The sequence below is a fragment of the Nelusetta ayraudi genome, unplaced genomic scaffold (assembly GCF_046127955.1).
Source record: "Nelusetta ayraudi isolate G7.1 ecotype Tasmania unplaced genomic scaffold, CSIRO-AGI_Nayr_v1 ptg000031l, whole genome shotgun sequence".
Taxonomy (NCBI): Eukaryota; Metazoa; Chordata; class Actinopteri; order Tetraodontiformes; family Monacanthidae; genus Nelusetta; species Nelusetta ayraudi.
Window position 1 is genome coordinate 5570735 of NW_027466081.1, and position 26759 is coordinate 5597493.

The following is a 26759-nucleotide window of genomic DNA, read 5'->3' on the forward strand; positions in this document are numbered from 1 at the left end:
TGTAGGTTGGTGGTTTGGGCAAAGACGCTCACTCGTTTCCAGCAACAATGCACAGATGCTGTTGGCGGAACACCAAGAGCTTCCCACCATTTCATTCTTACAAGTTATTTACATTCAAATCATCATCTGGTTTTCACCGAGGGAAAAAATTACCGCAGTCTACACGGCGGCGCAGTGGTTAGCGCTGTCGCCTCACAGTGAGACGGTTGTGGGTTCGATTCCCAGGGTCTTCGGGGGCCTTTCTGCGTGTGTTCCTCTCCCACAGTCCAAAAACATGCATGTGAGGTGAACTGGGAACTCTAAATTGCCTCCAGCAGAACCTTGAGTGCTGGAGGAAGTAAGTCTAGAAAATTATTGGATAGATTAATTAAAAATGTGTTGTTTTTTCCTGCTTACTTAGATACTTAGAATTGTCATCACTATTGCAGAAGTGTTCCATATATTGTACAACTCTTGTCCTTCTTCAGTTCACCCAGTAACCAACAGCATGACTCCAATGAAGCTACAGAAGTGCTTTTCATGACTTTTTCCGTATACCAGGACTTTATTAATATTAATTTAAAGAAAAAGCAAAAACATTTTTATAAACTTCCTTTTTGTTCTAAGCACATCCAAAAATAAAAACTTTGTCACATAAAAAAGAAAAAAAAAAGTCTGTCTAAATCACTTGCTCACATCATTCACAACACAGCAAGCGGCAAATAAATATTTACAATTACGTATAAATTAATCTCTAATAATTTATAAACCCTTCTTCTTCTCCCGAATAATCTTAAAAGAGGTCACACGCGATACGCGGCTGTACATTATAAAGCTGCACGTGGCAAAAAAAAAAAAATCTGTGATTTTGTGGCTGTGGTTTGTCTGGTTTTTGGCAACTTGAAAGTAGAAAATAAGTCATGATCACTGGAATGTAACTTCAGCCAATGACGTCGGAGGACGGAGGTCAGTTCGGAACCTGGAAAAATAAACAACCGTCCTTTTTGTTTTTTGTTTTTTTTAACAGGAGCAGCAGTGTGTGTGTGAGTTTTGTTTAAAAAAAAAAAAAATCAGAAAAGAACAGGTGGGGGGTCATTCAAAGTCGTCCTCGTACTCGTAGTCGTCCAGGTCCAAGTTGCAGTGCGGGGTGGGGATCTCGAAGAAGTGTCTCTTGGTCAGGGCCAGGTCGCCCGAGACGTGCTGGCCCAGGGCCTCCAGAGGGTTGCTGTAGCTGAACACAGAGAGAGCGAGAGGGAGAGAGAGAGGAAGAGAGAGAGAAATATTAGAGAGGGTGGGCGAGATTAAAGGAAGTGAAGGAGAAGCCGTGTTTGCGTTTCTCCTCTCTGGGTTTTTTTTCACGGTGGAAAAGTTGGACCCTGGTTGACCAGCCGTCCTCGCTTGTCATAAAGACACCTGGTCGAGTTTTTCTCATGGTGACAGAAGCCCTTGGCATATTGAATATGACGATTTAGAGCAGTGGTTCTCAACCGGTGGAGTCGCAGGACCCACATTTAGGAAATGAATGATTGAATTGAATTGTGACTCCTGCAAAATAAATACCCAACATTTTCTCTCTAAATCCCTAAAAAAAAAAAAACTTCCCACGAAACCCATTAAATGCAATTCCGTGACCCACTTTTGGGTCGCGACCCACCAGTTGAGAAACGCTGATTTAGACAAGTAAATCCCATCTGTTGAACCTTTAGCTTCACGCATTACAAATAACTTTTCTCTCTGCTGCCAATGAACTCCCGCCGTTACTGCTGCGCTCGCCCTGCTTTTCAGGAAGTGTGTGCTCAAGTGTCGGAAATCAGTTTTAGCGGCAGGCTGTAAACAGAAGGTTAAATATGCTGTTTTCTGGAGCTCTAAAAACATGTTTGTTTTTTTTGGTCTCAATATTCATGCATGGTTGCTGAAGTGGAGTCCAAGAGGAAAAATAAAATACCACAAGACTTTGGGACCAAGGGAGTTTACATTTTTGGTAAGAATAACTTTGTTCCAACTCGGGCCAAGACATCAGGGTGGTGGTGGTGGTGGTGGTGGGGGGGGGGGGGGGGGGGCTTCCATCCCAAACATCACACTCCACCATTACAAAGACAGGAGGGGCCACTGAGAGAGGAGACGACAGAGGGCAAACACACGGAGGCTCGGCCAGACCATCCCCCTCTTCCCCCACGTCCAAAACCCCCAAGAATAATAACAATATGATCCAACATAAAGCCAGAAAGTGCCTGACTGGGGAAAAAAAAACAGCCGCCGGAAGGTGAGGGAGGGGGAGCTGGGAGTGGGTTGACGTCTAGCCCCGCCCACAGGAGGAGGAAGAGGATGTGGAGGAGGAGGAGGTGGACAGGGTTCCCCACGGTTCCCCTCACAAGTCTTACCTGCTCTGCTCTCAGACGCCGGTGCTGTTCCTAGAACCGGCAACACAACACACCTGTCAACACAACGCCTCCTGCTCCCGGTCTGCCAGTGCACTGCACTTAAACCCACCGACACCAACCGTCTACACCAGGGCTGACCCACCTCAAAAATATATGATGAGATAAGTAACGCGGAATCTAGTAGAAGAAAACGTGCTTCAATGTCAATTGCAAATGGACAAAACAGCTAAATATGTGTCTTTGAAGCTCCACGGTATTTAGATCTTTATTGAAATGACTCTTAAAACACTGAAATTAACTATTTTGTGACTCTTATGACTTTTATTAACTCTGTAGCGAACGCTGGCTGCTGGCATTTTGATCAAATATATTTGGACTTATAACAGATGTGAAATAATTAATTGTAAATATTGAAATACATTGTAACGTGAACATCTGTTGTAAATGCTCCTGCAGGCCGCTACCAGTTGTGCAGGGAAAGGTGATAAAGAAAAGAACAACAAAAAATATTTTCTCAAGAAAAAAAACAAAACAAAAAATAAAAAAGAAGATTTAGATTATAAATTAGCAATTGAAGGTACAGGTGTTTGTAATATTTGTGAGGAAATTGATACATATTACTAAAATCAGTCAATTCAAAAAAAAAAAAAAAAAAAAAATGAACGAAAGGAACTAGCGTGACAGCCATTTCGGTGATGGGACCTTTGTTTCTTGGCTGCTTCTGACTTTTCTCTCTTGCAGGACCCCCATTTTTTTTTTTTGCCTTGAAGCTGTGACCCCATCAAAACCGCTCCGTGACCCACTTTTGGGTCCCAACCCACCAGTTGAGAAACGCTGTTTTAAAGTGCATACACCCCCTCCTCTTTTTCTTGAAATGCTGAATGGACTCAGTTCTAACAGGACCTCTGCCGAAACATTAATAAAGACGTCGATTGGTTCAGGTTCACACTCACACGTCGTCGCACTGCTCGTTAGCCGCCTCCTCCGCCACCAGGATGTCGTACTCCTCCGCCGCGTACCTCTCCCAGTCCGTCACCTCCTGGCCGTCCGACTCCACCTCCTGCACAACACGAAACCACCCCGGGACATGAGATCCGTCCGGGCCGACCAGCCGACAGACGGCTCCCCCTGGTGGTCGCCGCCCGACTCACCCTGATGACGGAGAAGGGGTCCTTCTGCTCGTGGTCCAGGTACTTCTCGATGTTGAAGAAGGTGTCGAAGAAGATGTGGGAGAGCTTGCACCTCTTCAGGTCGCGCAGGGTGATCCTTCCTGGGGGCGGAGGGGCGGGACATACATTATAGATAGATAGCAGCAACTCCCACCAGATGGGTCTCCAACATGGTGTAAGTGGGAGCCATAGTGCTCCCAGTCGAAACCCCCTGGCTCCTAGCCCAATACCCCCCAAACGGTATTGATGCTATGCCATGCCGTCCATTGAGCATTGTTACAGAGTACGACCCGCTCACAAGGCACTGAGAGTCCATCAAAACTGTATGTATACAGTAGCTGGAAGAGGCGTATTATCTTATTAGCTGACACAGGATCAAAATTGTCCCATGCTGCGAACACATTTCTTTCTCTTTTTTTGGGCGCCAACTCACGGCTGGAAGTGGCAACAAGGTGTTTTTTTTTCTTTTTTTGCGGTAGAGACGCATCATTCTGTCTGCATGGGTCACGTGACTTTTACTTACTTAATACTTAATTTCCTGTTATTCCGTAACACCTGCAGTTAACCAATTCCACTGATATCTGCTTTTCCCAACTGCTGCCTCCTAGTGTCAAAAATGATAATGAACGGAAAGTCTGAGCAACTAAAAAAACGCTTAATAAAGCGGCTCCTATGCATGCACTGACTAGGCACCGGCTCCTATTCCCGGATTCAGCTGAATGTCCAGTTCAGGGCGCTGACAGTCACGCGTGCTCATCTTGCAGTGCGTCAAAGGTCGCGGCTGGGACGCAACCTTTCACGCTTAAAACGAATTTTAGCCGAGCAGCAGCGGCTCGGATCGCTCGGATTTCACCTCGGAAAGGCCGCCTCGCCTCGGCTCGTCCGTCTTGCCAAACTGCGGCGCGAGGCGTTTCCGCTTCCACGACCAATCGGCTTCCCTTTCAACCCCAGGGGACGCGACTGTTGCCGTGGAGGGAGCGTGATGACGCGGTTGTGTCAGAATTGAAAAAGGTATTTTCACATTCAAAGAAGAAAGACTGAAGGATTTTCTGGGTTTAAAATATGTGACTCGTGTCACCGTTTGCACCAAAATGTCTTACGTTTTTCTTAATTTTCTTCAATTTCTTGGCTAAACCAGTAGATGTGATTGAGAGTCCACCCAAATTTCTCAGATTTCGTAAACACGTGAAAAGCAGGAAGTTGTCACTGACAAACTGATGGTTGAAGACAACTTCGAGGTTTATTTTGAAAGGGCAAAAGAGGAAGTTGGAGAGCAGTGTGTCTTTGTAATGCATATCTTTGTGTTATTTGTGTGTGGGACCTGCACCTCAAGGGGCTCTCCTGAATAAATTGAAATTGAATGGAAATAGAATCCGTCCAATTAATTCAATATTATCAGTTTGACAGTCAATTTCCCCGACATTCACAGGTTTTAAAATAACGGAATTTCTCAAATTTCATAAAGCAGGAAGTCGTCACGCAGCTCTTGCATAAACCGATGGTTAAATACAACTATGAGGTTTATTTTGAAAGGGCAAAAAGCTATTTGAGAGAATTCCGCTTTTCATTTCCCTGCCTTTTCTGCCAGACTCGGTCCTTCACTTAATCTGTAGCCATTAATGCCAATAGTGTTTTAAAAGCCGGCGTGTGTTTGCGCTGCCCGGAGGAGACGCACGGCAGTGCGACGGGGGAGGGGCAGAGCGGAACATCTGCCTTCGCCACTTTGTGGAGAGAAGTCCCGCGTCTCGCGTTACGCGTTATATTCCGACAGCTCGGCGAGCGCGGCATGCCACAGGGTCGACCCGGGGTCGCATTCTGCCGGTACGTGGCGCGCATAGCCCAACTGTGTAGCCGTGTCTTCTAAATGGCACGCTGGTTAAGTGCAGTGGATGACACCAACAGCTGGCGGCAGGCGGAACGCAACAGCTGCTTGTCTATAACGGGTCCCTCGGCTAATGATCACTGACCCGCGTGTCTGTGTGCGTCTGTGTGTGTGTGTGGGGTTTGGTGACACTGGAAAATACTAAATCTACACATTCTTTTGGATTGTAGCTTGAATATAACCTTGAACTTTGAACTGTCGTAGCGATGCCTTTAAGTGACCTGAAAACCAAACTGGACGTGATTTCGTTTGATTACAAATACACGACTTACAAAAAAAAACAAGACTTGCAACTTTTCAGCGCTCCAGTGCTTATTGCATAACACTGTGTTCTAACAAATTGAGTGTTAACTGCGAAAATCTGCACCGAGATGCACTGATGACTGAAGTCCACTAAAGGTTTGTGCTGTTTGAGTTTTGGGAAACACAAGGTCACATGACAAGTAATTCGATTTTGAATCAGATTTTTTTTCTTGTGATTTTTCCACTTTTGTTTTAACAAATGGTTGGATGTGAAGAAATGACCATTGCATGCTTCTATTTAAATGACCTACTTTCATTGCACGTATATAATGCCAGTGTGAACATCTCTCACTTTTGCCAAAAATATCACCAACATGTCAATTGTTCATATGTTGTACATATTTTAAATTTAAATTGCTTATATTTTCTTTTGTTATTTAACGGTTCAAATATACTTTCTTTACTACTTGTTTGCAGTGTCTATAATGTGTGTTGCTATCCACCGCTGTAATGCTGTGATCTCCCCACTGTGGGACTAATAAAAGTATTATCTTATCTTATCTCATCTTATCAAATATATCCTGAACATTTTGTGAGTGGTGCACCTGTGTGATGTCAACACATGGCAAAAAGCAACTTTTGCCATCCAAATAAATTGGCCGCCATATTTCGACGATACACAATTAAAACTCAAACTTCAAACAACTAACAAGAAAAGCCTGAATGATTCCATTTAATTGGATATCCTGTGTTTCTGTGTGTTAGTCTGAGCGTGTTGACGTCCTGACCTTCGACCTCCGGCTTGACCAGGTCGAGCATTTGGCAGAGGCAGTCCTCGAAGGGGAGGGGCTCGATGGCCATGGCCTCCAGCTTCTGGCACTGCTCGTCGTAGAAGAACTCCAGCTCGTACATGCTCAGCACGCCGTCCCCGTCCAGGTCCATGCAGCGGAACCAGTACTCTATGCTGCACGCGGCGGCGGCGAAGGAAGAGTGGTGAAGGCCGTTAGGACGAAAATAAATAAATAAATAAATAAACTCAACGAGCAGCTGGCGTACCTGGTGTCCGTCTTCTTGTCCTCCTCGGAGATGAGGAACCAGACGAAGTCGGCGTAGCTCAGCCGGCCCTCCTTGTGCACCCGCCTGTCCCTGGTGGAATCAGCGAGGAGAGAGAAAGAGTGAGGCAGAGAGTGAGAGTGAGCGACAGAGTTCTTAAAAGAGAAGAAAAAAAAGACAACAGGATTCAATAAGCGTCCCGCAAAATGTTATTGCGCTCGTCTCTTACCGCGTTACCGTTCCGGAGAATATTCTCTCAATCATCTTCAGGGAAATTGCTGGGGAGAGAAAGAGAGAGAGAGAGAGAGAGAGAGAGAGTGAGAGAGAGGTAGAGAGAGAGAGGGAGAGAGAGAGAGAGAGAGAGAAAACACAAAAAATAAAGTAAAGAGATTATTTACAGTCTACGCTTGGGAGGAAGGGAGGAGGGACGTGGGGGTCAACTTAAATAACAGCTTTCTCAGTTCATGTACAACGTCTTCACAACACATGTAATCCATTCTTGCAGGCTGTAAATCCAGCCATGTGCGGCTCCATAAATCCTCCGGCCATCGCTTTGGAGCGAGCGGCGGGAGAAATGGCTCCAGACGTGCCGTCATTTGAGCGCAGTGTATTTTTCTGCTCTCTTATTGATCTCGTGTCTCATTTCCACCCCCCACGCCCCCAGCCTCCTCCTCGCTCGCAGGCCCTCAACCGGGACCATGTGGCGATGAGTGTGCCGCGAGGAGACGAGCAGAAACCTGGAGCCAATCGCGCCGGCGGGTTTTCGGACTTTCAAGCGCAGCGGGGAATCAGATTTTTTTTTTCCCCGGTCGTCGTGTCGTCCGTTGCCGGTACAAGCTAAGCGCTACGCGCGGCGCGCACCTTGGTCGTTGTGCTGAGCCAGGTCCTTCTGGTCGATGTAGAGGTCGTGGTCGGTGTCCAGCTCCCAGAACTTGCAGTAGATGACGTAGAAGTGCTCGTAGGAGAAGAAGTCGGTCAGCTGGTTCACGTCCTCTTCCTGCTCCAGCAGCGCCACATTCTGGAGGAGTTGGGAAAAACAAAAATAAAATGAATCCAATAAAATAATTTAGTGATGGACCACTTAACAGCCGATGGCAACGCTGTCATGAAGAATAAGTATATAACAAGGGTATGAAAGTAAAAACCTAACTGATGATAATTTAAACATAATATATAGAAGATCTTTCTATAAATGTACACATATATGTATGTATATATAGAAATACATCCATATGTATGAATGTATGTATGTATAAATACCTACATACCTATGTATGTATCTATTAATATGTATGTATGTAACATGTATGTATAGATGAATAGGATGTATATGCATGTATAAAAACATACATGCTTATGTATAAATACATACGTACGTATGTATGTATAAATACATACATACGTATGTATGTATAAATACATACATACGTATGTATGTATGTATATATCTATGTATAAATATATACATAGCATGTATGCATGTGTCTATGTGTGTATCAAAACTGAAGCTGAGCTTAAGTTTTAAGGTTACCTCATGCATGTCTTCAGCAAATTTGTAACACGTTTCCATTCTATCTATATTCACATACAGGCTAAAAACAAAGAGCTTCAGACTTCCAGCACGCCTACCTGGAGAAAATTACTTTTCCTCAGCTCGGAGTACGACATCTTTCCAGTCCACGACCGATTGACGTTGTAGAATATCCTCTGAATCACCTGCAGCGACGGACAACAGAGCCGTCACACACGCACACGCACACGCGCACGCGCACGCACTCTCTGAGAACAAGAGCCCGAGCGGCGCCGTTTTTTTTTTTACGGCTCGCCATTCTGGCCGATGCGCCGCTTTTAGAACATACCGTGGTGATGTACCGCGAGTGGAAGTCCGGCGCCTCCTTCAGGAAGGCCAGGCCTGCGTGCGAGTTCACTACATCCTGAAAACACATAAAACAAAACACATAAAATCAGCTCTCCGTCTCTGTCCGTCCGGCCTCATTTCCATAACAAATCCCACTGAGGCAGCCAACACAAATGCAAAAGACAAAAGGACAACCAGAGGACGTGATTAGAAAAGCAGCCCTGCTCACGTCCACTTCAATCCTGCCTTTTACTACCGGGGATGAGTTTAACGGCAGACCACATGTTGTCCACATTGCGCAATGACAACCAGATCCAAACTTGTACTTCTTCTATAAAAACAGAGGGAGGGAGGTTGTCGGTGTCTGTGTGCATCAGTCTCGGGCGCCATGTGCTTTATGAACGGTGCCGTTTGCAGCCGAGGTCCCCCGGGGGCCTTGTTGGGACGGGCCGTCAAATCCAAACGTCTCTTTGAAGTCGGAAAAACACCGGGCCGACCCGTTTTTCTCCCCCCCACCCCCATTTCCCTCGATGGAGGAGTCCAGGCGTCTGATTTTGACAGCAGATGAAAAGCAAACGCTTAACCTTTTCCTTCCTCCTGCCGTAAAAGTCACGGTGGGGGTGGGGTGGGAGGTTGCATCGGAAAGGAAACACAAACAAGGAGGTGGCAACGAAATTAAAAAAGAAAAGAAAACAGGCCTGATTTGCGGGGGCCTTTTCGACTCCTAATACCACGAGAAATTAAATCATAGAGAAAACACATAAATCACCCCAGGGTCGCTGGAAACAGGTGGGGGGGACGGTCACATCTACTCGGCCGCAATCCGCCTTTCATTCATCAAAGCAGTCAGAGTGCGGTTGGTGGGGGTGGGCCGGGGCGGGGGGTACAAATTAAAACGCGGTGGGGAGCCGCCGGGGTTGACGGCCCCCGGGCGGCCGCCCGCCGCTAGCATGAGAATGAATCCGGTGTCCGGCGGGCGGTTGCGTGAGCGGAGCAGCGACAGCTTGTCGGGCTGAGTGAGGACGCAGAGCGCTCGCACTGCAGGGCCATATGGTGGAGCTGCAGTGAGGAGTCCACGGCAGAGAAACATGTTTACTGGGATCATTTCAGAGCTGCAGCCGGATTAATCTGCCCATCTTGAGTGTTTTTTTTTTGTTGTTGTAGAATTGGTCTATGTTTAGTAGGGATGCGCCGATAATGATACCGGTATTGGGTTTCGGTACTGACGCCGGGGTTGTACCAGGGCTACAATAGATTCAATGGATGGTTCACTCTAAAAACACAATGTTGTTTTGTGTCAAATCGGACTGCTGCTGCATATACATACATGTAAAACTGGTATCTGTATCGTGGTATCGGCACATATTTTTTTTTGTATTTGCACGACTAGAATATGAGTGCATGCATTTCAGTACTCACTGATACCAATAACCTATCCTGTTATCGGTACCGATACCGGGGATTAAGTAGGCTACTTGTACGACTAGAGTATGAGTGCTTGTAATTGTACGACTACAGTACGGGTACTTGTACAAATAGCATACTCAATCCCCAGTATCGGTACCGGTAGCGATAACATATCGGGCATTGGTATCGGTGAGTACTGAAATGTAAGCACTCATACTCTAGTCGTACAAGCACAAGTAGCATACTCAATCCACAATATCGGTACCGATACTTATAACAGCATTGGGTATCGTACCAGCATTGGGTATCGGTACAGACACCGATAATGTCGGGTATACCAGGGGTTGATCACTCTACTGGTACTTGTAAAAATACGTTTTGATACCAGATACCAGGTGTATATGTATGCTTATAGATGGCAGCAAGTATGAACTAAAAGTACAGAAAGTTGGCCAACATGCTACTGGAAGCCCTCGAGTCCAGTTTGCACCACCCGAAGCTAATGCAAATTCTCTCTCTCGCTCTCTTTTCACCAAGCTCCGCCCTCTCAGCAGCGCGTACCTGCAGGAATGGAATAAAGTCGTCTTGTTCCAGGTAATTGCAGCCAGGCTTGGCCAGGAGGTGCACGAATTTGGAAGCGTCGTCGTGACAGGTCTGCAGAGTTCTGGGGGGGTGAGAAAAGAGGGAACAGATGGTTGCAAGGTTACTTCCTCGCGTTCTCTCTCCAGCACCACGCTTCCCCCCAAGTTTTTTATTTTTTTAAAAAAAGCAAAAAGTGGAATTCGAAACGCTTGCCTGGTTAACTACTATGCTGGAAACAGTGGTGGGGAGTAACAAGTTACATGTAACGTTTAATAATTTAATTGTAAATGAAAGATAATTGTGATCGGTTACATTACTGGAAAGAATGTGTAATTAAATTACAGTTACTTGGGGAATTTTTCATAATTACAAATGTAATTATATCTGAGCAATCTTTTACAAAAAAGACCGGGCTTAATGTTTCATCATTTTGTTTTTGTTGCTTTGTGTGATTTTCTCATGCACTGGCTTGGCATGATTGATGTCTTTTTCGGTTTCCCTCCAGGGACAAAAGTGTGATACTACACTGACGCTTCTGATTGGTTCTCCTGTCAAGTTCTGACCCACTCACAGTCATATCTTATAAAAAAAAAATCTCACAGTCAAAAGAGGTTCTGACGTTTGACATTGTTTTGGATGTCACTACTTGTTTTGGGTACTTGAACTTGAACACTGTCAGCTCTCCTCTCAACAGTGGAGAACACTTATTCAAAATTTAGAATAGGAATCAAAATGCAATCAAATGTATTTAGTTACATTACTTTGACAAAGTCATTGAGATAGTGACGCGGCCATTACATATTCTGTAGGGTAACCGATTACATGTGCAAGCTGGCGAGATGTTTGGGCGACAGCGGGCGTCTAATTCGGCCTCTGGTCTAAGAATGGCTCAGTCATGAGCTGGAGTCAAAGGCCGCGCCTGTTCCTTTCTCCGGAGCGCTGAAACAAGTGCACGTCTGTCGTGCGGCACGGCTTGCATCAGCCTTCAACAGGACAAAACCACAGTGCTGCTCCCTTCAAAACGGTTGTTTTCAATTAAGTACTGTGAACGCCCAGAGAACCTTTCCCCTCTCCCCCTGCAGCTGTTTGCTGTTCCAGTAACACGGAACCATCCAGGTCGTCGTCTTACTTTCGCCACATGGCCACGAACTTGTGGACCGACACGAAGCCGGTCCTGTCGCCTCCAGCCAGGCAGAACAAAGGCGTCTTCCAGTACAGAGGGCACTCGCAGGCCTGGGGAGGGAGACAAAGGGGACAGAGTCAATGGGCAGCGTGTGTGTGTGTGTGTGTGTGTGTGTGTGTGTGTGTGTGTGTGTGTGTGTGTGTGTGTGTGTGTGTGTGAGAGGAAGACAACAACGGCGGAGAACAGAGATTGACGTCCTAATTGCTGCTGGTGTCGTCTAAAAGAAAGTCGAGTGGTGACCTCGCGCAAATATGAACCAAAATACTGCAATTTGGGATTTAAATAAGCTCAGTAATTGGTGAGATTTTTGTCTGGGTGCATGCAGGTCCAGGTCTCTGTGTGTCAGCCAATCGCTCTAAAACTACAACCCATCACGGCTGTTTGCTGACTGTTTCTTTCCGGGCTCCGTCTTGTTTACTTAGTAAGAGACACCGAACACAACAACAGGGCGTCGTGACGCTTATCTCCGTCTCCAACTAATGTGTCTCACCTCATGGTTTCTAAATTTAAACTTCAGATAGCGCGAGATGCATGAACTATCACGCTCATTGTTTTTTTTGTTTTTTTAAATGACTCGGGGAAATGAGGAGACAAACCTTGCATAACAGGCAATAAGTAACAGGTAGAGGATGTGTCGAGCTTGAGATCTCATTATCAAGGGTGAGAGGAAGTAAAGTGGCGGCAGCCTTTTATCTATAAATGCCACTTTGCCGTCTGCAGGAGCGCCTCAGCTGTCTTTTTTTGGACCTCATGGAAAATCCCTTATTTTTAGTAAAGTAAAAACTTTTTACTTTTTTTTTTTTTAAGATGGATTTAAATCATTCTATAATCCTAAAAACTGTTCTTGAACATTCAGTGCTGCATAATGTTTTAATGTTTTTTTCTAATCTATTCAAGTTGAGAAATTTGTATTGCAGAACGTCAAAAGTGAGTTGCTGCATTTTTTTTTATCACCTCACGTAATAGAAATGATTGAGTGTCTCACAAGAGACAGTAATAATTGCATAACGGCAACATGTTGCGGCAGCACAGACGCAAGTGAGGTCTCTGATGGAGGGAAGAATAAAAACAGAGAGACACAAACACACTGCCGGGTTGACAAACAGTGTTGCATCACTTAAAGACTTCCTGAGGAAATCTCACTGCTGTTCTGAACTCCACTCATGTTTCCCCTCAGACCCCCCCCCCCCCCACCTCAAAACCTCAAGAGGGAATGGGGGGGGTTTGCAGAGGTTTGCGAAAGCCGGGAGCAGAACACCCACGGCCCAAGTCGAGATTCTCACCTTGGCAACCTGCCCCATGTCCTCAATGGTGGCCCTTTCATTGGGGAATTGGGAAAATGTTTTCTCTATCTTGGAAATGAGGCCGTCGATGTTGACGTTGGCCTGGGGCCGGCCCTGTGGGAAGTGAAACTTCGGAATGCTTTCACTCAGCGCTGTGGCGACGGGCTCCTCCGTCCTCACCTGGGCCTAGTGGTGTAGGGGGGGGCAACACACGGAAACAAACGGTCAACAGTGGTGCTGGCGAGGCGGTGGCTCGGGCCGACTCTGCGTCACCCGCCGCCGCCGTGACCACACATGGAAACGAACCCCTGGCCCGCTGGGGGGGGGAGGCCATGAGTGATTGGCGACTCTGGTTATTACTGTCCATTTGAAAGAGAAACAGCTGCGGCAGACCCACCCCTTCGATAGATTATCACGGTGGGCGCCTTTAGATGAAGACGTCTAGCGAACACCATCGCGCGCAGGACAATTTGAGTAAAGATCCTTTTTCTTTTGAGGATGGCAGAACAAATGGCAATAGCAGAACATTGCCAACAACCCCCCCCCCTTTTTTTTTTATAAACAGCGCTCAAAATAGCTAAAAGTGACATCCATCTGTTTAGACTGGTAGATAAGAACAAGCTCCTGTGAAAGGAAAGACGTGGCCTGCCGTCTCCTCCGCACGTAAACAACATACCAGAGGCCCCGAGTACAAAGCCAGCTCCATGAGCTGTGAATATCTTTTTTTTGCCATCTGGCCTTATTATTGTCATAGTTTATCACAGAAGTGACTCATGAAAACTTGTATGGACTTGTTGGGTAAACAACTTGTGTTAATGCTTTCAAAAAACAAAAACAAAAAAAAACCTTTGTGATGTCACAAAGGGCACCGCAACCCCTCAGACACCTCTCCTAGGTTAGTGACAACACCCCCTGCCAGGTGTTGGTTCCTCCCTTGGAAATGAAGGTTGAACATGGCATCAGTTTCAGCCGCTGGCTAAATGGGGGAGGCTGTAAACAGAGGGCTAAATATGCTGTTTTATTTTGATCTAAATGTTTTTTTTGGGTGATTGATTGCGCAAGGAATGATGAAAAGCAGAGATCGATAAGCAAGTGGAAAATTGACTTTTCAACAGTGATTAATTAGTGAGAGATGAGCACAAACCTCACTGATAGAGGCTCTTATGCAAAATCATCTGATAATTCTCCTATAAGTTTTCCTCAAACAAGGTCTCAGGGTGACTTATGACACAGTTTCAGTGTGAGGCCCACGCCACAATAAGAAGGCACCCAGTCCTAACAATAAATACAAATCAGAGGGCTTGCCACGATGACGTCGGTACGTATCATTAACGTGACCCACAGTGTCGCGGCTCGGGCCTCGGCAGCAGGTGCCAATGACCGCCCTGGAAACAGAAGCAGGGCTGGTATGTGGCGCATGAGGGCGTGTATTTCGTGTTTGAACTGCAGCCTCCGAGTGACGAGGCATCACTCCACTTTCTATGGACTGGGCCGACCGCATTTTTTCCGAGCAAACTCTCACCTCGGGGAGCCACGCTCCACTCCAGTAATTAGCCGCTCAAAGCGTTTCGTCTTGCACAGGTGACGGTCTTTGTTTACAATTACAACAAGTCATCCTCACCCGTTGACGTCGTTTTTTTGGTTGTCTTGTTGGCACCTCGAACTCCTCGTTCCAACTGCCGGGCTACCTAACTGATAACGCAGCGAGCGTCGACACCTCAAGTCGTCGACGTACACAAAAGACCAATCGGCGCACTCTGGAGCGTCATGCATCTTTGGGCAGTGATGAGATGGATTTAAAACCATTGTGCTCGGCTGACACGCCGTGAACAGATCGTGCGTGACACGCGTGACACAATCTGACGTCTGCCCTAATGATAAAGCAAACCACTCGAGTCATGAATCAGTCAAGGCAAAGAGCAATAAACTGGGAACGTCACGCCACGTAAGTCAGCATTCTGATGACAGCCCCCCCGCCCCTTCTTATGTCAGCCATTCTAGGCATTTCCAGATAAAATTTAAAAGCCGAGTCGTCCTCCGCCAGAGATAATCCACTCGGTGTGCCTCTGATAAAAGAGAAGCTGATGATCCGCGGCTCCTCTCTGGCCTGTGCGCTGGTGTCAGTCATGGCTATAAAAGGACATAAACATCTCCTGTTGCCCCGCACCCCCGCCCCCTCCCACCCTGCAACCCCGTCGCTCTTGCCTCATGCTAACCGCTAGCAGAGCGCCCGAGCACGACCGCTAAGCCCCTCGCCCTCCACCGAACCCCCCCCCCGTGACATTTTGCACATTTGCTGCAACGTGGGCCACCGAGAGAGCGAAAACACGGGGCTCTGCTCACGTCTCAACACGCTGGGCCGCGAGTGACAAGTAGCTCGGCTGGGTCGACAACTCTTCAAGCAAAGTAGCAAACTAACTCGAGCGAACACAAGTTTCGACTGAGGCGGACGAACAACGTGGGAAAAGTTTCAGAGTTTCATCCCATCCTGCCCCCCTCCAGCACTTCGAGTAATTCCAGTTTGCTGACGCACATTTGCTCGAGTCAAGCAACCGACAGCTTCGCAGAAACACTTTAGAAAACAAAACAAAAAAACACCTGCCTGTCCTTGCTGGAAGGCTCTGAGCCTCTTCTTGAAGCGAGATGGCAGCACAAAGTCGCAGCCGCGCGCCAGCTGGGCCAACTCCTTCCTCAGGTCAGGGTCCTGACGCAAGGACAGCTCCTTCATCCTCATCCTCGTCCCGGACAGGATGAGGACCGCATACACGCAAAAAAAAAACCAAACAAAACAAACACGCCGCCTCCCGAAATGCGTCGCTTGTCCTCTTCGAATTACTTTAGTGGCGACCGCTCAAGAGCGAGTCCTCGCCGTCCGCGTCCCTGCGATTGTCCTCTGTCGGGTGGTGGGTGGTGGTGGTGGGGGTGAGAGCCTCTTAATGCAAGGCAGCAGCTGCTACTGTGACGCTCTCTCCTGTTCCAGAGCTCTGCCTGCTGCTCTGTCCCAGCCTGTGCCTAACATACACATTGCACACACACGCGCGCACAAGCACACACGCATGCACACAGACTGCAAAGGGTCAGGGAGCCCTCGTCTCAAAACTGCAGGAGAGATAAGAGGTGACGGAGTTTGTGTGTGTGTGTGTGTAAGAGGGATGGGAGGAGTGTGTGTGTGTGTGCGAGTGCGCTGGACCTGTCCTTTCCAGTTTGCATTCCTCCTCGCTCGCGCAAGGTTATGTAAAGAGGCGGACCTGTTGTTGCAGCTCGAGGCAAAACCCTCTTGAGGGATGCACGTCCGTATCGCGAGCGGCGCGACACGCGTGCTCTGCCGGATCTTGCCAACGCCTCGGCAGTGGGGACCCCAAAATGAACCCATCAGGCCGAGACGTTAGCATGTGGTCTGACATGGCCAAATAAATTGGCGTAATGAGAGACCCGTGTGTGCGCTACCTTGACATGGATTTTGGTTTAGCACTACCGCACAGAGAGAAGGCACATCCTGAGGGGTTCTGAGAACCCCTCAGAAGAGACAAATTGGTAGAGATCCTTTATGAAGCCTTAAGCCCTTTATGAGAATAGCAGCCGCGCAAAACAAAACCCAACGGCCACGCGTAACAGAAAGCATCTGCGATACGATGGCTTAATTGACAGGCAGGCGAGAGCAGAGGTCAAATCACAAGATCATCCGCAGTAAGTCTCGGACGCGACGCGCACAATCAAGTACCCAGAACCCGATCTTTGCGGTGGTCTTTGTTTTGCCTTCTTGTCGCAGGCTTCGGCTGCCAGTCATTCCGCGTCTTATTATAGCTGATGTGAGGAGCGGGAGGGGGGCTGAATTCAAAGAATGATGACCGAAACAGTCTGTGCCTATTAAAAGCGCCGGCGAGGACTGTTTGGGCAACCCGAGAAACAAGATCTGGAGAAAATGCGGATTTATCTTTAGTCCTCGAACAAACAGACAGCTTCCGGTCAGCGCCGTTCGGCCGCCCCGATGCCAATTACATCAATTCTCCGCGAGATCGTGGATCTAACGGCTTTGCCGGTGCAGAAGAGGCAGGGGGAGTCCTCGTCGCTCCGTGACATATATTCAAACCGAAGAGAAACTCTATGGACGTGCCCACATCCGTAGGCTGAGTAAATAAACCTTTTTTTTGTCAAATTTATCACTATTGTACGCAGAGAGCGAAGGCACGCCCATTTATTTTTAGACAACGGGGACCTCACAGCATGCCTGCAGTTTTAGCTGAAGGCCCCCTGCCCCAATACAGGATGCTGCATACTCTCGATAAGCTTGTTGTGTGGTATATTTTCAATGGGAGGCGGTTTTTGCCATTGTGCTCATCAAATCAAAACAAACACTGAGAGTGAAGAACAGGGGTCTACTGGAATTAATTAATTAATTAATTAATCTACTGGAATCCTGCGACACAAGTACGGCTCCATGACTTAGCGACCCCTTGGGAATGTCAGGACAAAAACATTCCTCTTTCTCTCAAAGAGTGAATTTCAGTTGAGTAATGGCGAGTTATGCGACTTGCGACAAATTAGGGTTTTCAAGAAAATCGTGCCTTTCTGTTTTAACAGAAATCCTAAGCACCTATAGTTTGCTTTTGACATGCCTGTTCCTGAGAAGCACCGATGGATCACTACAATATTCAGGATCTGAACGTGAATGTTCCGTAAAAAAGTAAATGGGAAAAACATGCCGATTGGTACGAGTGACCTCGCTGACCGGATCACTCCAGGGACATTCTTCCGCTGGGTTGTCCAAACAAACATCACCTCCTGAGGCGACGAGCCGCGCTGCTCAAGCGCGATGTTCGCACTTTTATGGGTCGGCTTGACAGACCGAAGACACGGCAGAACTCGGGATGACCCCCCCCCCGCGACGAGTCTACGCCGTTAAATGTGATGAGCGGAAACCTGGCAACGGCCCGCCACGGAACAACAGACAGGATTACAAAGCGCACCGCTTGGAGTCGGTAAGCGGGGTGATCGACGTGCTGTACGACTGCCCGATGGCCAGAGGACTAAAGAGTGGTATTCCGGCGGTATTTCGGTTAAATCAAGACGGCGCTCGACGCTCGCGCTGTAATACTTTGATGCGCGGTTGACACGGTGCTGGCCCGACAGGCCAACCACAACACAGAAAAGAGGATTGCAAGAGCAGGAGGGAAAAACTGATCAAACCCTCCCCGAGGGTTTTTCCTCTCCAACTGTCAATACGAGCTTACACGGCGCCCCGCAAACATAACGCGTGGGCCGTTTTCAGTTTCCAAATTACTGACCGAACAAACTGACATGTGACAACAAAGGAAACCGTCTCTTAACAGCCGAGAACCACAGCTGGTCTGAAGAGGACGCGTTGCTGGCGGAGCTGGAAATCTGGAGGCCTCCAAACCAATCCGTCGCAATTGCACGTCTGAGACGGGGATTTGAGATACGAGTGGATGGAGGCCAGAAATAGGGCCGATTTACGGACTGCGTGGTGGGCCCGGGAAAGGGCTAACAAGCAGAACACGATGGGGGCAGATCAGCCTGGCTTGCATAAGAGATTACACAAAAGAGCGCCAACGGGTCGGTTGTGTTGAGTGCTGGGCATATGTGGTGTGTGCAGCAAAAACAAAAAAAACATGGAGCAAAGGATGAGGGTGCACTTGTTCAATAAGAGAAAGAGAAGATGAAGATGAAAAGGGACAGCAACGAAGTACCTCCAAACACTCACTGAGCGCAGGTAGAGAGATAACTAATAACTGACTTTGTGGGGACCTTTTATCCACTGGAGTAACTGTATATGTATGTATGTTACCCGATACTGTGCAACGTTCACTCTGACAGTGTATTCTAGTAGTGTTAAGTCTCCATCCCTTGGAAGCGAACTCATCGGAAATGAAAAAAGGCTCAAATCAGCCCTTTGTGATGTCACATACAACTCCAGTACCCTCAGCCAAGGGTCGGTTTCAATCTCCGAGGCCGTCTTGTTTTACTCCCCTGCCAAACATGGTCATAGTATGACAAGGCATCAGTCATGGCAGAAAGCCAAGACCTGGTAGGAGGCTGGAAACAGAGGGCTAACTCTGTATCATTCTGGAGGTGACACTTTTTTTTATCATAATTTTTCATTCTTTTTATAATTAATTAAGCAAATCAGCTCCACTAAAATCCAGGATGAAATACCAGGATATGATGATGATGACATCAAAATTCACTGCATAAAACAATTACAATTACTCCAAGTCATATAAGTTTAAAAGGATGACAGCTGTCATGTATAGTATTTGCACACTGAAACCTTTGAATCTACACCTACTCACGGATGAGGCCAAAGACGAAACAAGGTACACAGAAGCACTCCTGTCGTTCCTGTGATGTTCTATTACTTTTCAGAAAGTGGCACGGCGTCCACTTGTAATACGCTTGTAATGCATCTTGAAGAGGCTGACAGATACTTAATATCACACATGCCATTTCACAAAAGGTTTAGTTGTCCGGCAGCCAAGGTCGGAGGCAAAACCTGGAGTTTGTGACCGTCGCAAGTCACGGGCACTACTTTGAAGTAAAAAGGGCTGGCAAGAAACAGTTTGACACCCGGTTCTCTCTGACAGGTCGGCCAACTGATAACGTGACCCCGGACCTCCTGCTTCAAATAGCTTCCGTGTTGCTGAGCACAACAAAGCACGTTATAAAAATACATCTTGGGGAGAAATAACCAATGATCCTACACGGAGACTGAGGAAAAAGAAGAACCAAGTCTGTTCTCTGCTGTCCTCTAATACGAAAAGTCCTGCATTTACCCAAATAACAGAAAACAGTATATGGGTTACAGAGTGGAGCTCAAGTGAAAAGGATTATTGGTGAACGGAGGGGGCAGATTTTTGTTGCCATTACTGCTTAAATAAAGGACACACAACCACCTACTGTGACATTAAGCAGCAGTTACTTAGAACTCGTATCTGAGTAAATTACATGGGATGAATGTGTGGCCACGCCTCATGTCGCTGGCAGAGTTCTGGGTATGTAATGCCAACAGAAGGGAACCGAGGCTATCTATATCAGTGTGATGTCAAGTCACAGCAGCTGTTGCAGGCAGCATCAGCGTGACTTTGATGGAATTTTTTTTTTTTTTTAAGTCGTCCTTTAAAAAGAACAATCGTCTGTGCAACGAGCCCTTGTTTTATTTGACATTCATTACTACTTCACACAAGCTGTAAATTAATTCCTGCTACTGCAGCAGTAGTAGTGATGATATAAAATCCTTTTAATGTTGAGTGACAGACTGGAGCCGCACATTTAGGCACATCCTCGCAGAACACACACGAACCATCCAACAGATTAATCTGAGCTCTGGAGTTTGGATTCGGGGGGTGAAAGGTCAGCGGGAAGGTAAAAGAGAAAAGCAGCAGTGCTGAAAGCCAAATGAAATCTAATCTATCACAGGGACCTGTTCTTGTTCCATCTCTAGTGTTTCAGTCAAAACAGACTTGAAAGCTTGGCGATGACACTTGCGGAAAAACTAAATTTTTGAGGGCACAGGGGAGACAGGAGAGGCTGCGCTACTTAAACAGCCCCATTTCTAAGCAGTGATTTGTCTCTCATTGGGTCAAAGAAAGGCCTTGGTAGGATTATTTTTGTATCTTCACCTCGACCCGAGATATTCTGGTGCACCGAGAATCGAAAACCGTAACCCAAGTTCAAAGCTACTGCATTATAATCTGCCAGGCTGGTGTAATAAAAGCGATAGGACGACACGATTGACTAAACTGAACTTTGTTCCCGCCCGTCTCCCGGGTTAAGATTAAAATGCCATTTAAATCTAAGAAGCTTCATCTTTTTAAACTGGGTCTATTCTCTTGATTTCCTGACACAATTCCGGTTCTTACTCTTCCCGCACAGTGCCGCAGCCAAGGTGGGAAGAGATGAGGCGCCGCTGACCACTTGAACGCCTCCTCGAGTCGCTCTTTGGCATGTTGACAACATGGGAAAAGCAGAGTTTCAAGTGCGTGCTGTCACCTGATATGTCCACCACAACTCATCCTCCTCACAGAGAGGAAGCACGAGGTCCAACATCAACAATTTGAGCCATTTATCTAGTTCAGCTTTTTTTTTTAAAGCACAAAAAAAAATGTCATTTAAACTAAATATTTTGAACATAATTTAAACTATGCATATTGCGGCGTATGATCTGCAAGCTGAGAAGATGCACCAGAGTGCTAGACACAGACTCTGTGGAGACACTCCCACCTCCAATACCGCACTAATTCGCGGGTGAGGCCTGAACATTTGGAAAATATTTGGCTAATGATCACTGCATCTGCCGACAGACATGAAGGCTCCTCTGTGATGGTCCACGCTGGACAGCCACTTCAAAACCCTTTAATCCTGTCGACCACTCAGCAGCCTCTTGTGGTCAGCCTGAGAAAATAAAGATTCCTCTGGACGAGGAGAAAAAAAGAGAGGCAGGAAACAAATGTAGCCGCAGAGTGGGTGTATTAAGTAGGCCAAATAAGCTCCTGTATAAACAACGTGGAGCTTTTCATGATATGTGGATATGAAAGATGAGGCCTGCTGATTTTATCAGCCAGGCAAGAAGCCATCAGCAATGGATGCTTTCTAAATTGTAGGGTCAAATAAGGAGAGCAGCTCTATACTGGGTTTAATTTTACAAATATGACAATGTCTCTTATATGTAGTGTGTTAGAGATTCTTAAAAAAAATATATACATATTTGCAACCACAACTCTGGCACAAATGATGACTCACTTTACATAAACAACTTAAGTTAATTGTCCTGACTGTCTTGTTAGATGCTACACAGTGTTTACAAATGAATGTGTGTAACACATAAAAGGGCAATGAAGGAAGCGCAGTGAAGTGGAAAGTCTCAAACGCTTTTAGGGAAATACCAACACACACACCAATAGACTATGACAATTTAACTTTCTGAAAAGAAACAGACAGTGCGACTTCTACTATGGAGAGCAAAGTACAAACATTACAATCCTTAAATGGATACTGGCTCCTAGTTTATCAACACTTGTTGCTTAGAAGTTGCATAACCTCCAAGACCATGTGAACTGTTTTGCAAACGGCTATTGCAAAATAAAAACATATGTCCTCTTCTATACATATTATGTAACATAGCCTCATTTCAAAGGAGCTTTGGGTGGCTGGCTTTAAAGGTATGCGGCTGAAAAGTGGGGCACACCTTGTTTCAGTGTTTGACAGTGAAATGCAAACCCCTTGGGCAAAATTGTATGATAAGTGCATCCCAATCTTTGCTCAAACCTTTCACGAGACAAAATAGTGAATGGGAAAGGAATAATTGCAAGCTTCGTACAATTGCAGGAAACACTGAATAAAATCTTTACCTTTTTTGTACTAAGAGACTTCCTCAGTGTTCTGGCACTGGGTCCGCTCACTCTGGGGTTACTACTGCTGCCAGAGGGCAAGGCACCCGTGGATGGATGGCTGCTGGGGGTACTGATGGGCGCGGGCTTCTTCCCCGCGAGGCTTCTGTGGGATGTCACATTGTTGTTCTCGCCGAAAGGTGAGTTTTTGTCCTCGGCTGTCCCGTTGGCCAAGTCAACGGGTTGTCCACTTTTGATTAGTTCCAGATACTGCTTGAGTTGCGTCTGTGTTGCAGGGTCGCTCAACCACTTGAAGAAGAGCTCGTCCACCTTCATCTTCAGAACGGGCTGAAGACCAGGCATCTTGGCGCTGAGCTGGGTGTGAGTTTCTCTTGACACATCGGGACAAAACGAATGGCAAAGTTAACAAACACAGAGCCAAAGCCAGTATTTCCAGCTCAGACGAGACAACAGTGCGAGCCGAACGGTGGCTCAACAGTTGAGGGACGTGCGTGAACTGCCCAAATAACAACAGCAGAACAACAGTAGCGTCAGCAGTCTCGCGCCGGGTGCACGCCAAACAATCATTAACGTTATTGAGTTTCAGCGCGAACCGTCAATATGTCCCATAGCCCGTGGGCGAAAGTAAACTTAATAAAGCCAAATAGCGGCCGTGGTAACGTCAGCTATTAATACGTGCATACTCGGGAATGAGATTGCCTTAAGTGGCGGCACCTGAAGCGTGTAAACGCTCCTTCTAAACAGACTTCGAGGGAAACTTGTTGCGAGCAAAACAAACGAGAGCAGCCGCAACAGTTTGTTAGCGACGGCAGCGTTAGCAGGCTAACCACGGCGTGCTAACTATCGCATCACATTTTTAAAGTGAATTTAGAGGTGCGTGGAGTGGGTTTACATCACTCCGCGTTTCTCTACCACTCTCGTGGGTACTACTAGAAAGCGTTTTCTGTACCTGTATTTACTCCAGATGTGACGCGGCTGTGTCGCCCGTATTCATCGCGACGGCGGCGGCGGGGCGGAAATTCAGATGCCGACAGCGGCGACTTCGAGTTCTCGTTCCCCTGGTAACCACAACGTGCTAACGCGAGAACTCCGACGGGACTCCAGTTCGTTTGACCCGCTTCCCGCCGCAGGGTAGTGATTGATTTCTGCGACGAAAACGTTTGATTTTCAGCTCACGCTATAGGAGAATTCGGAGTGTTCATTCAGTAGACAAAATATAATGTGTATTAAAGTAAGCTGCTGATTCGTTGAACACAAGTGCGACTGTAAAAAACGAGGTGGGTATCGTTTTTTTTTCTTAAACTACCTGTAAAGAGACTGTTGAGTTGACACATTTCAGTGTATTCACAAACGACACACCCATCTGTTATTTGTGCCGACTGAAAATTTTCCAATATGTAAATAAGGCGTTCAAGAGTGCTTTTACGTTGTCATTCCCACTTGAAAATGACAAACCTGGACTAAATATCACAAAATTACCCTGACAAAAGCCTAAAACACAACGCTCAAAACGTCACTTCATACCTTGCATTTATATGACAAGGCACTGATTCAAATTTTTTAATGTTTAGAAACATGCTAATGAGTATAGTCTGCCACATGATCAAGTTTTAGGGCAGTTTGAGTTAATATTTAAGCCCCTTAAGATGTGCCTAACAAAAGCTCAATGAAGAGGCAAATGCAACTAGTCAGCAAGTTTATTTTACTTGAATGATACTTATAGTAGCCTACAATCACTTTTTGAATGTTGAATGCAATTTTGAAGATTTATTTAAACTAGCCGTGATGAGTCTACTCTTCTTTGTCTTTTTGTGCTTTTACTCTGAAGAAACGGCTAAGAACCCAGTGAACAGAGCTGAATGTTTGTATTGATTACTGCAGGTAGGCGTGGTTCCAGACGCTGCGGCCTCCACCCCCCATATCTACACAAGGCGGAGAAAGCAAACAACGCAAGGAAAAGGTCAGCAGAAATAATGGGCATAGTGTTTGACACCTGCAGCAAAACATTAGGTCGATTGCGCTTAGCGAGGAAGGGACTTTCCAGCTTTGTATCAAATAGCAAAATCAAACAATAGGCTCCAGTCCCCCCGCATAGTATTTCAGTTCAAGAGTTAAAGAAACACATTTTGCTTGCACTAGAGCGGCCTGCGTTTGAAATAATTGCAGAAAACACATCTAACGATAGCAGGGTCACGTATTAATAGCCGAGTACAAAAACAATTTCTCTTGGAATGTGTTTTCCTACACAATCACGAAACCAAAAGCAACAGCTTAATTTCTCTCTGTGTCTGTGTTCCGAGGTAATTATTCTCGTTAAGCTCGCAAAGCAAAACAAATGTCTCTCTCCAGACTAATCTGTCCTGGCGAGCGCCACTCGTGGCTTTTTACAATTTCTGTCATCAAGATTTTTATCAGCCATTATACCATTTGGAACAAATAAAACTGAATATGATGGATGGCACTGCGGGGATTTTTGAAGATAATTCGATGTTTGTTGAAAACCGTGTGAACTCTGTGCCTTGAATTACCGAAAGCCACCTCACATGGACTTCACTCGTGACTTTCCTTTGTTTGTGCTCCTTTCACGTCCTGAGGGATACCTATGCACACAAACATGCACGTCATTAGTGGCCATGTCTTAAGTGCCTCCAGCTCTTTTCTTCTTCTTTTTTCCCCGTCTGGAGCAAATTAATTGCACAGTCGTGGGACTTATCGACTGTATTCTTCTGATTGCTTCCCTTGATAACGCCTGCGAATCAAGTCTGAGACGTCGAATGTTGTCTGAGGCGCAGCACGCAACACCAGACCTCTTTGTTCCTCGGACCCACATGCGTTGGAGAGCCTAATCAATATTAGAAATGAGACGAGGAAGAAAAAAAAAAAAAGAAGTGAAGGAAGGTCTCGAAAACTTTAAACTTTGCAACTTTTCAAAGCGTAATTACTGTGTACAAATAGGATTTTACCCAAAGCAGTGTGCATGTTGTTTTCTTTCTCTCCGCGCCTCGAAGGACATTTCAAAGGTTCGGCCGAGGCTGAAAACCACGGGGGGACAGCTGGTTAGCGTAGGAAAGTGTTAGTGAGGAGTTCATACGTGCAGCTCTCCCTAACCGCTGTCAGCGATTGCTATATGGGTGCTCTGTGAAGTAGGCGATAAGCAATCTGCTCTAATAAGGGGAGTGAATAAAGTTGAAAGTGTTGTGCGCGAGCCATGCGGCGTCAGTTTATTTGGACAGCGCCACAGTCTACACGGAACAGAAGAGACAGAGGGCAGGATTGGTGTAAGATTCAAGTTGGTTTCAAACTGTTGATACAACTTTATTTTCTTTTTTTTCCTCAGTTTATAAAATACAATGATGGAAAGAGCAGTAACACGAAGAAGGAAGGAAGGTAATTAGATTTTTTTTCAGAAAAACGTTAACTGTTTTGAATAATTCATTGAATATAGTAAGTACGTAATACTGACTGTAGAAACAGCTCAGGGGTTATATAATACGCTCACAAAAAGCCAAGTATATTTGACTTTCGGGTAAAATTAATCTAAGTAGGGCATTTGATCAGAAACATGCAATGGCAATTTCTTCATCGCCAACAGTTTACTGGAGCTAAAGCTAACGGGACGGTGGGTGCAACGAGAAACAACTTGCCATGTGACCTTTTTGTCACATTTGTTTCCTTGGTCTAAAGATGTCAGATTATGAAGAGCGTATCTTTGGAGAAGGTCAAATGAAGTTTGCCCGTAAAGGTTGTAGTGCGTTCTGAAATTTCCCCCAGAACTGTGCCACTGCCAACGGTCCCTAACTTTTTGAATGAGACAACTTTTCCTTTGGGCCGATATGACAAAGTGTTTATGTGTAAAAGCATTAAGCCCACTCAAAGAGAATTTCAACTACTGTCCATTTTATTTTCTGTAATAGCTAACAAAATCCTTCAATATTATCCAAAAGACGTCATCATTTTTACTTAACCATTAAATACAATCCTTATTTTACTTTGTTTTCATTTCTTCTACATCCATCCGTGCCCTTTGAATCTCTTGTTTAAATAGATTTACGCCTTGTTGCACCAAAGTAAGACATTTGTACATGCTGTAGGCTCTTCATCGCTAATTTAATCTTCACTTTGTTGTTTTTTTTTTTTTTACGTTACACACATTATTTAAGAAGCAGAATGGATGAGTAAATATTGCTCTGTACGACTGATTTCCAATAATAGCCAGACGATGTTGAAATATCTGCTAACATAAAGTAAAGAAAGGAAAAAAAAAAAGAGATTTTTTTCTTTAACAAGAACATAGCCTGGTCTAGTGATATTTTTTTGACCAGAAACTGCTTTGATGTCGGGTCTTAAACACTCTCTCTGTTTGATACGGCTTTC

General features: G+C 46.0%; 1 protein-coding gene across 2 annotated transcripts; it reads right to left on the bottom strand.

The window, feature by feature from the left end:
* Positions 1–514: 514 nt before the first annotated feature.
* Positions 515–23489, bottom strand: ppp2r3b (protein phosphatase 2, regulatory subunit B'', beta). 2 transcript variants are annotated; one of them, XM_076031071.1, is made up of 14 exons: positions 23335–23489; positions 22386–22755; positions 13021–13206; positions 11684–11787; positions 10534–10636; positions 8567–8641; positions 8337–8423; positions 7569–7725; positions 6937–6985; positions 6711–6800; positions 6443–6618; positions 3512–3630; positions 3314–3420; positions 515–1210 (listed from the first exon to the last, which is right to left on the bottom strand). In XM_076031071.1, the coding sequence occupies exons 2-14, from the start codon at positions 22725–22727 to the stop codon at positions 1072–1074; spliced, it is 1734 nt and encodes a 577-aa protein (XP_075887186.1). In that variant the 5' UTR covers positions 22728–22755; positions 23335–23489; the 3' UTR covers positions 515–1071. The 2 variants fall into 2 exon arrangements, with proteins under 2 accessions (XP_075887186.1, XP_075887187.1); XM_076031072.1 differs by lacking the exons at positions 22386–22755; positions 23335–23489 and adding an exon at positions 15623–16106.
* Between the last annotated feature and the right edge of the window lie 3270 nt (positions 23490–26759).

Coding starts and splice junctions, on each gene's coding strand:
- ppp2r3b (XM_076031071.1), bottom strand. CDS start 22,727: ATGCCTGGTCTTCAGCCCGTTCTGAAGATGAAGGTGGACGAGCTCTTC. Junction 10,637..11,683: donor TTCGTGGCCATGTGGCGAAA/GTAAGACGACGA, acceptor TCACCCCCCCAG/AACTCTGCAGACCTGTCACG. Junction 6,619..6,710: donor GACAAGAAGACGGACACCAG/GTACGCCAGCTG, acceptor CGCCGCGTGCAG/CATAGAGTACTGGTTCCGCT.